This window comes from Ambystoma mexicanum, chromosome 14, assembly GCF_040938575.1.
Source record: "Ambystoma mexicanum isolate Mex_15411 chromosome 14, UKY_AmexF1_1, whole genome shotgun sequence".
Lineage (NCBI taxonomy): Eukaryota > Metazoa > Chordata > Amphibia > Caudata > Ambystomatidae > Ambystoma > Ambystoma mexicanum.
Genome location: NC_090940.1, coordinates 651,236,414 through 651,252,476, shown reverse-complemented (window position 1 = coordinate 651,252,476; position 16,063 = coordinate 651,236,414). Strand labels below are relative to the sequence as shown.

At 51.9% G+C, this 16,063-nt stretch overlaps 1 protein-coding gene across 2 annotated transcripts in view; it reads left to right on the top strand.

Annotated features, from left to right (window-relative positions):
• Window positions 1-16,063, top strand: part of PPP1R13B (protein phosphatase 1 regulatory subunit 13B) — a 452,941-nt gene that overhangs the window by 152,849 nt on the left and 284,029 nt on the right. Inside the window, exon 1 of one of the 2 annotated variants that reach the window (XM_069638182.1) lies at window positions 11,420-11,568. The exons of the other annotated variant lie outside the window; for it this stretch is intronic. Coding sequence (XP_069494283.1) covers window positions 11,491-11,568 — 78 coding nt within the window. The 5' untranslated portion in view covers window positions 11,420-11,490. Of the gene's footprint in view, window positions 1-11,419; window positions 11,569-16,063 lie in introns of those variants that run through there. 2 annotated transcript variants of the gene reach the window in all.

The window sequence follows — 16,063 nt, the reverse complement described above, 5'->3', positions numbered from 1 at the left end:
ATCTCAAGATCAGGCTGCACCCCTCCGGCTACACAACGCTCCCCCTACACTGCCCAGGCTTCTACCTAGTGCTCGCCTGCAGGTAGATGGTTCTCAAGATCAGGCTGCACCCCTACGGCTACACACCGCTCCCCCTATGCTGCCCGGGCCTCTCCCTAGTGCTCGCCTGCAGGTAGATGGTTCTCAAGATCAGGGTCTGGGCTTCACCCTAGTGCTCGCCTGCAGGTAGATGGTTCTGAAGATCAGGCTGCACCCCTATGGCTGCACACCGCTCCCCCTATGCTGCCCGGGCCTCTCCCTAGTGCTCGCCTGCAGGTAGATGGTTCTCAAGATCAGGGTCTGGGCTTCTCCCTAGTGCTCGCCTGCAGGTAGATGGTTCTGAAGATCAGGCTGCACCCCTACGGCTGCACACCGCTCCCCCTATGCTGCCTGGGACTCTCCCTAGTGCTCGCCTGCAGGTAGATGGTTCTCAAGATCAGGGTCTGGGCTTCTCCCTAGTGCTCGCCTGCAAATAGATGGTTCTTAAGGTCAGGCTGAACCCCTACGGCTACACACCGCTCCCCCTACACTGCCCGGGCCTTTCCCTAGTGCTCGCCTGCAGGTAGATGGTTCTCAAGATCAGGGTCTGGGCTTCTCCCTAGTGCTCGCCTGCAGGTAGTTGGTTCTCAAGATCAGGCTGCGCCCCTATGGCTACACACCGCTCCCCCTACACTGCCCGGGCCTCTCCCTAGTGCTCGTCTGCAGGTAGATGGATCTCAAGATCAGGCTGCACCCCTCCGGCTACACACCGCTCCCCCTACACTGCCCGGGCCTCTCCCTAGTGCTAGCCTGAAGGTAGATGGTTCTCAAGATCAGGCTGCACCCCTCCGGCTACACACCGTTCCCCCTACACTGCCCCGGCTTCTCCATAGTACTCGCCTGCTGGTAGATGGTTCTCAAGATCCGGCTGCACCCCTCTGGCTACACACTGCTCCCGCCTACACTGCCCGGGCTTCTCCCTCGTGCTCGCCTGCAGGTAGATGGTTCTCAAGGTCAGGCGGCACTCCTCCGGCTACACACCGCTCCCGCCTAAACTGCCCGGGCTTCTCCCTAGTGCTCGCCTGCAGGTAGATGGTTCTTAAGGTCAGGCGGCACTCCTCCGGCTACACACCGCTCCCGCCTAAACTGCCCGGGCTTCTCCCTAGTGCTCGCCTGCAGGTAGATGGTTCTCAAGATCCGGCTGCACCCCTCTGGCTACACACTGCTCCCCCTACACTGCCCGGGCATCTCCCTAGTGCTCACCTGCAGGTAGACGGTTCTGAAGATCAGGCTGCACCCCTACGGCTACACACCGCTCCCCCTACACTGCCCGGGCTTCTCCCTAGTGCTCGCCTGCAGGTAGATGGTTCTCAAGATCAGGCTGCACCCCTCTGGCTACACACCGCTCCCCCTACACTGCCCGGGCTTCTCCCTAGTGCTCGCCTGCAGGTAGATGGTTCTCAAGATCAGGCTGCACCCCTCTGGCTACACACCGCTCCCCCTACACTGCCGGGGCTTCTCCCTAGTGCTCGCCTGCAGGTAGATGGTTCTCAAGAGGCTGCACCCCTCTGACTACACACCGCTCCCCCTACACTGCCGGGGCTTTTCCCTAGTGCTCGCCTGCAGGTAGATGGTTCTCAAGAGGCTGCACCCCTCTGACTACACACCGCTCCCCCTACACTGCCGGGGCTTTTCCCTAGTGCTCGCCTGCAGGTAGATGGTTCTCAAGATCAGGCTGCACCCCTCCGGCTACACACCGCTCCCCCTACGCTGCACGGGCTTCTGCCTAGTGCTCGCCTGCAGGTAGATGGTTCTCAAGATCAGGCTGCACCCCTCCGGCTACACACCGCTCCCCCCTACGCTGACCGGGCTTCTCCCTAGTGCTCGCCTGCAAGTAGATGGTTCTCAAGATCAGGCTGCACCCCTCCGGCTACACACCGCTCCCCCTACGCTGCCCGGGCTTCTCCCTAGTGCTCGCCTGCAGGTAGATGGTTCTCAAGATCAGGCTGCACCCCTCCGGCTACACACCGCTCCCCCTACGCTGCCCGGGCTTCTCCCTAGTGCTCGCCTGCAGGTAGATGGTTCTCAAGATCAGGCTGCACCCCTCTGGCTACACACCGCTCCCCCCTACACTGCCGGGGCTTCTCCCTAGTGCTCGCCTGCAGGTAGATGGTTCTCAAGATCAGGCTGCACCCCTCCGGCTACACACCGCTCCCCCTACACTGCCGGAGCTTCTCCCTAGTGCTCGCCTGCAGGTAGCTGGTTCTCATTATCAGGCTGCACCCCTCTGGCTACACACCGCTCCCCCCTACACTGCCGGGGCTTCTCCCTAGTGCTCGCCTGCAGGTAGCTGGTTCTCATTATCAGGCTGCACCTCTCCGGCTACACGCCGTTCCCCCTACGCTGCCTGGGCTTCTCCCTAGTGCTCGCCTGCAGGTAGATGGTTCTGAAAATCAGGCTGCACCCCACTGGCTACACACCGCTCCCCCTACGCTGCCCGGGCTTCTCCCTAGTGCTCGCCTGCAGGTAGATGGTTCTGAAGATCAGGCTGCACCCCACTGGCTACACACCGCTCCCCCTACGCTGCCCGGGCTTCTCCCAAGTGCTCGCCTGCAGGTAGATGGTTCTGAAGATCAGGCTGCACCCCACTGGCTACACACCGCTCCCCCTACACTGCCCGGGCTTCTCCCTAGTGCTCGCCTGCAGGTAGATGGTTCTGAAGATCAGGCTGCACCCCACTGGCTACACACCGCTCCCCCTACACTGCCCGGGCTTCTCCCTAGTGCTCGCCTGCAGGTAGATGGTTCTGAAGATCAGGCTGCACCCCACTGGCTACACACCGCTCCCCCTACACTGCCTGGGCTTCTCTCTGAGGGTGCACCAACGCTTTTCCGGCTTCCGGGCCCACGCCAGGGGCGTTGCGTGGATGCCAAGAATTCTGTGGAACCAGAGAGCCTGCATCGTGGTTTTTGACTGCAAACCTTGAAGGAGCGTGTTGGAGAGAAGCATGGACGGTGCCAGGCTTGTGGTTGGGAGGGCCGATTCCCTCCCACTTTGAGGCAGCAGTCATCACTCTGCTGTGACGCCCAGCTCGGGGCTCAGACAGCAAGAAGCCGTCACATGTGCCCCAGGCCCCGTGCTGCACGAAGTGCGGCACGATAGAGGGCCTGGGGGGTTAGGCGCAGGGTGGGGGGGATCCCAACAGGCGGGAAAGCAGAAGGGAGGGGCAGACAGAGCGGCGCCCCCACCCACGGAGCGACCAAAAGGAGACACAAGGAGGGAAAAGCAAGGTGTGAAAGTATCAGGGGGGTGGGGGGACAGGAAGGGACACTGCGGCCCAAAATCACCACAACAAAAGGCGGAAGGGGGATAAATACCCCAGAGAAGAAGGAGCAAGACACAACCAGGTTAGGAGCTCACCTCACTCGGGTAAGCTCCCAGCCCCTGGTTAAAGGCGGTAAAGGATTCGTTTGGTCGCTTTCGCCTCTGCGGGCTTAAGCGGCGTGGTGTCGGTTCTTCCTCTTGGTTTTGCCTCTACGGGCTTTATTGAGAAAGAGACCGCCGGTGGAGCAGAAGGAAGGAAGACTCACCTCGTCGGGTCGGAGAACGGGACCACGAAGCAAGAAGACCGGAAACCCAGTGCATCGGAGGCGGCGGTCGGAAGCAGGAGAAGCCGGGAGAAGCAGTCACGCCATCGCCGGCTAGGAGAGTCTGCAGCAGAGGCGGCGGTCGGAAGCAGGAGAAGCCGGGAGAAGCAGTCACGCCATCGCCGGCTAGGAGAGTCTGCAGCAGAGGCGGCGGTCGGAAGCAGGAGAAGCCGTGAGAAGCAGTCACACCATCGCCGGCTAGGAGAGTCTGCAGCAGAGGCGGCGGTCGGAAGCAGGAGAAGCCGGGAGAAGCAGTCACGCCATCGCCGGCTAGGAGAGTCTGCAGCAGAGGCGGCGGTCGGAAGCAGGAGAAGCCGTGAGAAGCGGTCCCGCCATCGACGGTTCGGAGAGACTGCATCGGAGGCGGAGGTCGGGAGCAGGCGAAGCCGGGAGAAGCGGTCCCGCCATCGCCGGCGAGGAGAGACAGGAAAGAGGAATTAGGTGCCCGCGGAAGAGCCGAGGAGCAGGAGAAGCCGGGAAAGCGCATCGCGGAACAGGAGCACCGAAGAGGAGGAAGCAAGCGACCGCGGAAGGTGCGGAGGACGACGTCACGCATCGGAGGCGGGCATAAAGGCATACAGGAGGGGGCCTTAAAGGGGCAGCACACCACCAAGCGAGAGCGGCCCCAGTGGCCTGATGGATAAGGCAGTGGCCTACTTAAACCAGAGATCGTGGGTTCGAGTCCCATCAGGGGTGGATCCTGGAATTTCGAAAGAGCAACGAGGGGCAGGTGGCACAGGGAGTGAAGGCGCGAGTCGCACATCAGCGGCAGTGCCTGCGAACACAGGTTCGAAGCCCGGCAGGGGCAATCTCAGCCCGCCACCCTTCCGGATCAGGAAAAACACCCATCAACCAACGGCATTATTGATTTGTTTTAGCCAAGCCAGTTGCTGTGACACGGGCAGTAAGTGGCAGGATTGGCCCTGAAAGTAAATCATACAGCTCCAAAAAGATTACAAAAATTTTCACCAGAAGCAAGAAAAGGAGAGGAATGGAGGAAAAGCTAAGAAAAGCGCAGGAGTTCAGCGCATGGGCCAAAAAGGCAGAGAAAGATTATGGAGCTAAATGGGTCTTGGATGTGATACAGAAGGAGGAAAGGGCTAGGGCAATGTCGCCCCTGCTGCTGGAGGATTCCACAGACAGCGAGGAGGAAGCAGCGGTACCCCAAGGCCAAAAGAGGGCAAAAGGAACAGGGGAAGAGCTGCAAGAACCGGAGAGGCCCAGGAAGAAGCAGAAAAACAAGGGTATCTTAAAATTAAGCAACAGTATTAAGCACAGCTGAGAGACCCGTGGGGCAAGTCATTCTCGGTTGGTGCCGATAGCACATGGAGCAGAACACAGAGTCCTGCACAGAGCCGGTCGAGCTCAGGTTCGAATCCCGGCAGCATCAAACTCAACATATATCGAAGAGACCCAAAGGCAATAATCTGGAAGGAAAAGCAAAAGGCGGAAACGTAAAATGGCAGAGGAAAGGAGCAGTAAGGTCGGAAGAAAGGGCTAAGGCAATGTCGCCTCGGCTGCTTGAGGAATCCGCTGGCAGCGACGAAGAAGCTGCAGTACCACAAGGTCAAAAGAGGTGAAGAGAGATCTCAAGGGAGCGACATGAAGAAAGAGCAAGAAGAGCACAGGAATTCAGTGCATGGGCCAAAAAGGCGGAGAAGGAATATGGAGCGCAGTGGGTAATGAATGTGGTACAGTCGGAAGAAAGGGCTAGGGCAATGTCGCCTCTGCTGCTTGGGGAATCCGCTGGCAGCGACGAAGAAGCTGCAGTACCACAAGGCCAAAAGAGGTTAAGAGAGATCGCAAGGGAGCCACAAGACCCCGAGGATAAAACGGAAGAAAGGAACCACGAAAGGTATCGTAAAATTGAATAACAATATTAACAAAAATGATGAAAGTGTTAAATGCAGGTATCACGGCTCAGGATAAGTCGCCCAGAGCCAACAAGGGGAGAAGGAAGGAGTACAAAAATAGGGCAGGGGCTGCCATCCGAGGCAAATAGTAGCGAAGATGAAGAGAGGGATCACCTGCAGGCATGGGGGGAAACAAAAGGGGTAATAAGTAAAGAAAAACAGAAAGCGGATAAGGCAGGGGTAGGTCAGGGGGCAGGAGGTCAAGGGCCAACAGACAGCGGGGATCCAATAACACAAGGGCCTCCACAAAATACGGGTCCCCAGGGGTCACCTGCCATTGAAGCAGTAACTACGACAGAGCCGCCCGTAGTGAAATAACAGAGCCTACCTCAGTTATGGCTAAGTAGGCCAACGATAGGCAAGGATGCACAGGGTCGGTCCTTAAAGGCACAAAGCATGGTATAGCTATTATAGGAAACAATATGTTCAGAATGATTACGGTAACGAGTATAGGTACAACAGGAGATACGAGACTCCATATGACAGATCAAGGGAGCAGAATTCTCGGAGTAGAGAGGGCGGCAGAGCAACATATCCCCGACGGCACAAGGGGGTGGTAAAGGGAGTAACGGGACAGCGAGGTCGGAGCCAGCACTAGGAGGTGAACCCCAGCTTACCAGTGGCACCCGCAGGGTTCACCCATGTACCAACACAAGGGACAGTCATAGTCCCAGCAGGGCCACTCACTGGCACAGCAGGAAAGGAGGGTGACCCAGTATGGTGGGCCCACGGTTGGGAAGGACACCCAAGGCCAGTCCATGAAGGCACAGTCATGGCACATTAGGGAGAAGGTAAAGGAGAAAATAGGGAGAAAAGTGTTTATAGATATTTCTTTGAAGGGCCCGGATAGCTCAGTCGGTAGAACATCAGTCTTGCCCTGCTGGAATGCCAAAAGAGAGGACAGAATGCATCAATAGGGGGAGGATGAGAAAGGCGTATTAAGGTACCAAAGAGTTTTTTAAAAATAGATGGCGGTTTTTCAAATAATGTCCACTATTATACTGCAAAAATACCCAGAGGACGGGGTACCGTTGGGGAAATACCAGCAGAGAGTATTGAAGGTACAAAGCATTTAGGGGGGGAAGCATGGAAAAATAGGACCACGAATTTAAGAAAGAAATGGTTTGCTTCCCAGATTTAGGTTGGAATGAGGAAAACTGCAACATGCACATGGCCCCAACACTTCAGGGGGCACCAATAGTGCCAAACTCAGGAGGGGTACCGCAAGGTACCAACCCACAGCCAATAGGACCCATAGGAGCAACAGCAGTACCAGTGGCAGGAAGGGGTACTGAGGAGGGCAACAGTCGTAAAGAGCTTCGACAGCTGGATGACTGCCTTTCAGACAAAAGCCGACAATTATATTACAGAAACTCCCAGAGGGCGGGATAGCATTGGTAGCATATCAGCAGTGGGCGTTAAAAGTATACAAGGCATGCGGGGGGGATGCATGGAATGAAGCAGGAGCACGAGTTTAGAGGAGAAATGGATTGCTTTCCGGATATGGGATAGGACTTTTTTGAACCTGACATATTTAACATAGTAAAAGAAGAGTTGATCAGGAAAAAGGAAGCACAGAAATGGCTAGGTATGCAAGAGGAGGAGGAATATTTCAGGGAGATATGTCTACATATGGGGCGTGCCAGCCCACGGCATATGGATAGAGGGGAGGTTCAGTCCGGCAAGGGGCAGTCTGCAAAAAGGGAGGAACAAGGCCACCGTGACAGAACGGCAAGCATTAGCTGAAAAGCTAAATACGGCGGGAATGGTTCACTAGCTGGGTAGCATTACGCGCAGCGGGAGGGGTGCTGAATAAAAAAGAAATAGCGGTGCAGTCGGATAACATGGCAGTGGTGCACGGGTCGAGTAAAGGGGGTGCACCATGCCCAGCTGTAGTAAGACTGTAGCTGTCACCTTGGCGCAGTTTCAGTGGCGAGAGGTGCAGGGAGCCAAGGCCGGGCACCAGAAAGGAGAAAAACGCCCACGCCAAAGAAGGCATGGGTCCCATCAAAAACCCTGAAAAGGGAAGAACGGTTGACTGTAAAGGTTAACTCAAAAAGAAAAAAAAAAAAAAAAAAAAAAAAAAAAAAAATGTGAAGGCTTGGTAAGGGCATTGGCCAAAAGGAAAAGGAAAAGTGGAAATGTCAAAGAAAAGCTCTGGAAATAAGTGCAGAGAAAGTGTGTGAAGGTTTGGAAGAGGCATTGGCCAAAAGGAAAGAGAATAAGTCCATTAAAAACCTGGAAAGGAAAGTACGGTTGACTACAAAGGTTAACTCAAAAGGGAAAGAGGATACAGGACGGGTCATAAACAAGCGAGCAAGGAACGCCCTAATGTACAAAACAGGTAAGCAGTACGAGAAGCAGGTAATAAATGCAGTGGCGAAAACAGGAGCACAGGAGGCGGGCGTAATTTCGGCAAAAAGGGGTTGAATGTTGGGAAGAGGCATTGGCCAAAGGGAGAAAGAAAAGCTGGGCCGAGTCATACCATGGGGTTTTTTCAGGGCAGGGGAACTAATGGCCCGTAACACGATAGATGGGGAGAGCCAGGCGAAAAGCAAGGTTCGGATTCCAATAGGGGCGGGCTGACGCGCAGCATAGGCGAGTCATTAAGGGCAATAGCCCAATGTCGGTGGAATACCGAAATTTTCATGTCCGAAATAATTACCCGCAGAACTTGGTATGGGGCACGCTGACGGCAGGCCATTGAGACGGCACGGGAAAAGCTAAACATAGCTGTAGGGAAATATTGTAGGAGCACGGGGTTACACTTCATAAAACAGGGGCTGTCTCAAAATGACCCCGAGTGGTTCCATCAGGACGGGGTGCACTTATCCAACAAAGGGTTGGGCAGATCAAGGCTGGGGCAGATTTGCGGACAACATTTTTTCAGCGCTAGCGGCACAGGGTTACAAATAGGTAGGGCAGCAGGGTCACTGTTTTGGGGGGACCTGAGCGGTTTAGCCAAGCAACCCCTCAGGTGTGGCGGCACGTGTCCAGGAAAGGATGCCACAGGACATCGAAAGGGAGGCCAAAGGAATGGGGGCATCCCAACCCCTGGACACGAGGTGCCCAAAAAAGTGCTGATTACTGTACAGCGGTCATAACCAGTGTACAGTGCCATTATTTGTATATAATAAAGGCCTACGGCCATTTTTAATTTTCCACACAAACAGATCTATTGCGTCATCATTTATGGGACAGGGCACATTACAACAGGGTCAAGAGCAGGGGGGGGAACCCACACTACTCAGCCTATGCCCCAGGCCCCGTGCTGCACGAAGTGCGGCACGATAGAGGGCCTGGGGGGTTAGGCGCAGGGTGGGGGGGATCCCAACAGGCGGGAAAGCAGAAGGGAGGGGCAGACAGAGCGGCGCCCCCACCCACGGAGCGACCAAAAGGAGACACAAGGAGGGAAAAGCAAGGTGTGAAAGTATCAGGGGGGTGGGGGGACAGGAAGGGACACTGCGGCCCAAAATCACCACAACAAAAGGCGGAAGGGGGATAAATACCCCAGAGAAGAAGGAGCAAGACACAACCAGGTTAGGAGCTCACCTCACTCGGGTAAGCTCCCAGCCCCTGGTTAAAGGCGGTAAAGGATTCGTTTTCCACCCAACCCACCCTACAAAAAAGGGAAGAAGAAAACCGGAACAGGAACGCCGAGTACTTCTGACGGTACACGGTAGAAGAAGAAAAAGTCGTAGGCGGCGGCACGTGTCCAGGAAAGGATGCCACAGGATATCGAAAGGGAGGCCAAAGGAATGGGGGCATCCCAACCCCTGGACACGAGGTGCCCAAAAAAGTGCTGATTACTGTACAGCGGTCATAACCAGTGTACAGTGCCATTATTTGTATATAATAAAGGCCTACGGCCATTTTTAATTTTCCACACAAACAGATCTATTGCGTCATCATTTATGGGACAGGGCACATTACAACAGGGTCAAGAGCAGGGGGGGGAACCCACACTACTCAGCCTATGTCACCAGGTAGAGCGGTGTATTTACTTTACTTTTAAACCGTTCTCCGAGGTGAGAAAACATTCAGAGACATGCCGAGGACAGGAGCCTGCCCAGGGGGTGACAGCAATAGACCCCCTGTGTGGACGCTAATGGCTTAACTGCTGGGCTCATGCAGCCAGCGATTAGCGTTCCTTTGTTTAACTAAATGGCCTGTGAGATGGGGAGGCTTAGACAGGAGAGGGCCCCAGAGGGCCCAGAGGGCCCAGAGGGAAACGGGTGAGAACAAAAAAGGGTTTCTGCTTGTATGTAAGGATTGTATGCATCTGAAGGGGTGTGTGTGTGTTTGTATGTGAGGGGTGTCTTAAGTGCACGCGTATGAATACATGCAGTGTGAATGTTGTGGGTGCTCGGGTGAGGTCCTACTCGCATTAAGGATAAAGCCAGCTTTGCGAGTGCTCCTATATGGGGGAGGGAGGGCATTGGTTTACTGGAGTTAAGGTCGAAGTCAACACGATAAGGGTTCTTCCATAGGCGGGGTGGGAGGAGCATTTGTGCAGCCCGCATGACCTGTTTTACTGGCACTAGCAGCAAATGCAACATGGCGAGTGTTCTTATAGGGGGGATTTGTGTAATGATTTGTCAAGCACTGTGCAAGGCGGAGCTCCCCTTGCTGGGATTTGAACCTGCGACCTGCAGATCACGTTGCAGCAGCGAGGGCTCAACGCGCTGAGCTATCGTGCCAGCTAGCCAGAAAGGGCATGTTTTCTTACTGCGGCATGGCTTTCTTTTTTACTGGCAATACGTGTGTTCTTACGTGGGCATACGGCATATATTGGCAGATCCAGCATACTGGCATCGTGGGCAAAGCAATCGTGAGTATGTATGTTCTTATGTGGGAATACTGGCATATATAGGTGCACCAATCGGTATGAACATGTTTTTACACTTGCCGAGTACTGGCATACAGTGGGAAAAGGCCTTAGGTACATGTGTTGGAAATGCTCCTCTGCATTGTTGGTGACTTGGCATCTTGTCTTAGCCTACAAACCGATTGCAAACTGTGTACTGTAAAATGCACCATTTCAACCCCTCATTTACCCATTTGTCTCTGGGAGGGACCCATCTGAACCCACCTCGGTTGGTTCGCTTGGTAGCTCCTGCGGATTCAGCTGGCGGCAGAACAAGCCCAGGTCCCTCTTGGAACCCCCCTTACGGGTGGCCCCACTACATGAGCTCCAGGCCCCACTTGTTACAGAATCCTGGCAGCGCCCCTGGTGAGTTGGGCGTGAACGATGCATCTAATGGGCCAAAGGAAGGAGTAATATCTACTCGGCCTCCTTGGCTCCAGGTGGCGAGCAACAGCGACAGGGGTTTAATGGACCACTCCCTACCAGCTTTCAAAGCCACATGTTGTGCTGGCTCTGCCGCTGGATAGGAGGGAGAGCCATTGCATGAAAGATGAACAAAAGGGGCCTTCCTGGGGATTTGGGTGCATACAGCCACCCCCTGGAGCATAGATCAGAGCAGTGTTTGGGGTGAGGGGGCACTTTTACACAGGGTAGCTATGCAGCTGTGTAATGAAGGGTCCGCGCCCCGGGTTCTTGATTCTGTCGAGAGGTTTTCTGGCGCATCCTGCAGCAGTCCTTTCCCAACAAGTTGTGAAGGAGGGTTGAGCCCCAGACGGAGTCGGGAAGAGGACCGTACATAAATAAATTCCCTTCGGGTAACATTGAGGAGTGTGCGCTGCAGCGAGCTGATGGGAGCCGACAGCTGCCGAAGCTGCCCGCCGGCGGAATCCACTCGCCTTTTGTGCTCACCGAGCCGGGATGATGGATGCGGACAGACAGGGAGATCCACCGCACTCCGTCCGGTCACTCACCCATGCAGTGCGCAGTGCTAATCCCGGCTGGGCTGGAGGGTTGCGGACACTTGCTGTTCGTGGAGGCCAGAAGGATGGAGCGCCAGCGGAGCTTCAACGCTGGGGTCCACTTCTCCTCCTCCTGTTCTCTTATCTGGGAAAGCCGCCAGAAGGTAGGCCCTCCTCAACACACCCAGAACCCTGAGCAGGAAAAGCCTCCTAAATCATTTCCCTAGGGCAAGATGGGAGCTGCGGCACGGCATCGCAGCTTTTCATTGGAATTCAGTGTAAGGAACGTGTTTGGCCACCTACCTAGTGATGCCTTTACATCTGTAGCAGTGGGAAACATTAAACTGTGTTTAATAAAGGGCTTATTGCGTTTATTCACTGGTGCAGAGGCAGTACAGACGCAGTTTAACATTTAGATCTGTTTTCCTTTGCGTCTGTTCTTTTATTCTTTAAGGTTTGAGATCTGAGGCTCCAATTGGGGTATGTATTCCTTGTAGCAAAGATGTTTTTTTTACAGGCCTTTACGTGCGTTGTCTCAGGATTTTCATTGCTGGATCCTCCGGTTTTCTTTTAAGTATGTTCATTGTTCCGTTAAAGCCTTCTAGAATGGCCCAACTGCCTTTCTCCAGGTTAGACGGTTTGATGTCATGCAGCGAAGCTCCTGAAATTGGGTGCAGATTTCACACTGTCTGGGACATCAATTGTTGGGTAAGAGTTTTATACTTATGATAAATCTTCCTGACCGCTGTCAACCCCAGAACTTTGTGCTTTGACTAGGTAACTATTGTACCTTGTCCCTGGGTGACGAGTAATCTTTTTCCCCCTTTTTATGGGTGACCTTTTTATATCTCTCCATAATGTATGGTTGAAGTTATAGTTTCCTACAACCTTTGGCCTTAGGCTGGGTGCCCCTTTGGCCTCCCCTGTTCATTTCTCTTTCATATACTTGGGTGAGCTACTGTTCCCAAGTCGTATAGAGGGGTTTTCATCCCCCTTTACATTTTATATAGTGAGCCGGCACACCACACCCTATGTGAAGTGCTGGGGGGGATGCAATGTATCCCCTTTCTTATTTACCTGGTAACGGTTTGTTACAATAGCACGTTTCCTTGAATGGCTGGTGGCAGTGCAACTACTTTCATGACCTTTAGTCATTATCATTTGCAGGCAGTTAATTCAGCCTCTGTAATGCACAGAAGGACCACCATTTTGCTAAAATTGCGGGCTGGTTCTTTTTTTTCGCCATTTCTTGTGTGCTTGCTGTTTCTGAGGTCTTCCCCTGCCATTCTAGGTGGGAACGACCTCTGTGGAAGTGTTGTCTTCGGCAGGAATCCTCTGGATCCCCCGCCCAGGCTCCTGAGTGTCTGAGAAGGCAGGTAGCAAGGGAAGAGTCCAAAACTTTGCAGCCCTTCTTTCCCATTGCCTGAAACTGAAGGGAAGCAACTCCTAGTGGGTGGGAGGGGTGAGAGGGTGAGAGGGGGGGGCGGCTGGCTTTCCTGATTGAACAGCCAAACTGCCCCTTTCTGTAAAATGCAGGGAGATAATGCAGAAGTTGTGCTGTAGTTCCTGTCAGTGCTCCAGATAAGATTTTGAGGTGGGAGTATTTTACTCCCTATTTTTAAACTTTGAGTGTGAATGTGATTTTAAGAGAGTAAAAATGACTTTTCTCCTTTGCAAGAGAGTAAAATGTATGTGACATTCAGCCGACGTGCGCAGAAAAACTTTATGGAAACCATTACTATGCGGCAGCTTTCTGCATTGTGACCGAATACACCTTTCATTATATCTCTAAAGTCTGGCCATTTGATCTCTCCTGTATATATTTAAATGTTGAAAACACAAAAACCTAGCCAATCACATAGTAAAGCCAGCATGAAATGCATTGTGTGTTTTGAGGTATGATAGCAGAATTGTCTTTTGATGTTTAATGAAAGTCCTCATTTCCTGGAGCTATTACTACCTAATGGTTTGCCAATGTTATGATACTACAGTGCAGAGCGGCAAGGACTCCAGGATAAATTCTATATCTAATCTTGTAGTCCAATAGTTATTTATGTAGTGCATTTGGCAAAGCACTGTACATAGAACATATTTATCACAATTATCACCAAACCAAAGTCTGTACTCCTTTATCGACCTCGAAAGGATAAAAGGCTGAGTTGGCCTTTTGCGGGATTCAAACCTGCAACCGGCAGATCAGGTACAGATCGCAGCAACGAGTGCTCAACCGGCTGAGCTATCTTAATGGCTAACATCCTTCAGAGGTCAGTTAACTGAGTATTGACTGAGGTATAATAATCACAGTGCCTAGATGTTGGATGAACCATCTATGAAGCGCTACATAAAGTTAAATACCTATCTGGATTATCACCGCAACAGGTTTTGCTGAGTTTCTATTTCAGTTACAAATGTAACTTTCATTTGTTTGTTTTTGAACAGAGCTTGCACTTCCTGGAGAGTCAGGTTTTGGATTTTGTAATTGTAGTCTTGAAGATTGGAGAGGTTAGACCAACTGTGATTGGTGTAATGACAATAACTTACCCTTGAGCAAAGACTCTGCTGCCACTGACCATTTACAGTAATGTGCCCCATTGATCGCAAGGTTGAATGGATGTAAACTAGACCATGCATAGTCATTTTACACACTGGTTTTATAATTAGAGTGTACATTAAAAGTGTAAAAATGATCTGCCTCTGCATGCTTATGCACACAGCAGAGGAACTCTGAAAAATACAATTGTGAAATACTGGTTTGCTTAAACTGGAAAAGGAGCATAATTTGTTAATTCTCAAATGCAACTTAGTTTTCCATCTTATTAATTATACAATCCTAAAATGCTAGGAAAATAAATATGCACAGTGTTGTTTGCTCCATGGAAATAAACCATTCCTTTAATCGCAATGTGCAGTTTCTTTTTTTGAAAGGCTTCAGAGAAATACATTCGGTTTCAGAGGCTTTTATCCTTGGCATGGCTTGCAATAACATCCATGTATATAAAAATCAAGAGGCGGTCTGGGTTGTCTCAAGTAACCTGAACTTTGCACTCCCCTGTGCTCTAAACTTGTGTGTAAATGTACACAGGAAAATAATCAAGCGGTCGTATTTCCAAGATTTTCATGCGTAAAAAGGTTTGGTACGCTCCTTATCTGGAGGCCTGGTTCCTGTTAAATACCCCGAAACTGGAAGCTGCTGACAAGTCGATCACTGGAGCTAAAACTGAAGATGAAGAGACGACGGCCGTAGCGATTTCCAGCGACTGGAGAGCCTGCTTTGTAACCAGAGCCTGCTGTAACCTTTCTTTCCAATCGACCTGGGGGTTCAAACGCGATGACTCCTATCCAGAGGCTGGTGAGATCCACTAGACTTGAGAAACGTGCATTTTGAGCCATCCCACTGCATGTTGTGACCTTGCTGGGCTGCAATACCCCCAATACCCTGGGACCTTGAGCCATTATGCAGTGCATGGTCTTCTGAATTGTGAATCTTGCTGAAACCTTAGTGGCATCCTGCTGGACCTCCAGAGACTTGATTTGAGTCCTTTAAGTCCCTTCACTAGAGTGCTGGACCAGATAAGCAACAAGAATCTGCCAAGCAATATTCAGTCTTCTCCTGGCTCCTGAAAAGGGCAACAAAACCACAGAGCCGTGACCAGCCACGAAGTAACTCTTGCCTGGAGCCTTCCCTATTGATACCTGCTGCAAATTCCATTGCAGTGTGCCATCTTCTGTCTTCACAACAAGGAATTCATCTACTGGGTTTTTGGCTGCAGATCCTGCAGACGTCCTGCTGCAAACTCTCCTTCTGTGCTAAGGTACTGTGTTTGCTGGGGTATTACTTACCTTGAGCCTTTTGTGATTCCTGTGAAGCTTTGGGGGTGATTCATGTGATTGGGAGTTCCCTCATCCCGTTCACCCAGGCCCATTGCTGGAAACCCTCCAGGGTGTCTTCTCTGAAGTCCCTGGACCTTTTCTAACTCTTAAGGGAACTACTTACTTGTTTTGAAGATACTTATTCAGGAATTCTGACTTTTTCGGCAACTGAACCCTATATCACCCTGCCTACAGCTGGCACCTACACCACTAGGGTCCCTCTTCTGCATCTGAGAGAACTCCTGAGGTAGACCAGGGAAGGACTGGATAAGAGAAGGATTCTGCCTTGAAGTATAGCAAGTGTTTAAAAGTTACTGGCTTGTGAAAGTTGATTGGTAAATGTCCCTCTGAAAAATGAGCAGTTGAACAAGTTCCTACTATCTTTTGAATGTGTTTTGTCTGAAAGCGTATATATAAAGTTATTTTTCTCATCTGTGAATTGGTTGCCCCACTTCCCAAAAGTAATGCTGTTGACTTCACCGAACTGTTTCTTTCATTATTTAAGTGTATAGGTTTACCAACTGGGTCTTGCTTCCCCTGACCTGCTGTAATAAAAGCTCAGATTCCAAATTGTGAATGGCAAATGGGGTTTATTTTCTTCATGCCAAATAAGTCATCATGTAATGCAGCCCCAAACCCCTTCCACGGCCAGCAACCACCACTGCTGCCAAACTAAACATTCTTCCCCACATGGCGAGCTCCATAATGGAATCCATCTTGTGAAGAACTCCACAGTGAAGTGCACGAGTAAAGCATGTATACAACTATTAAGATGCAGTCATTGTAACA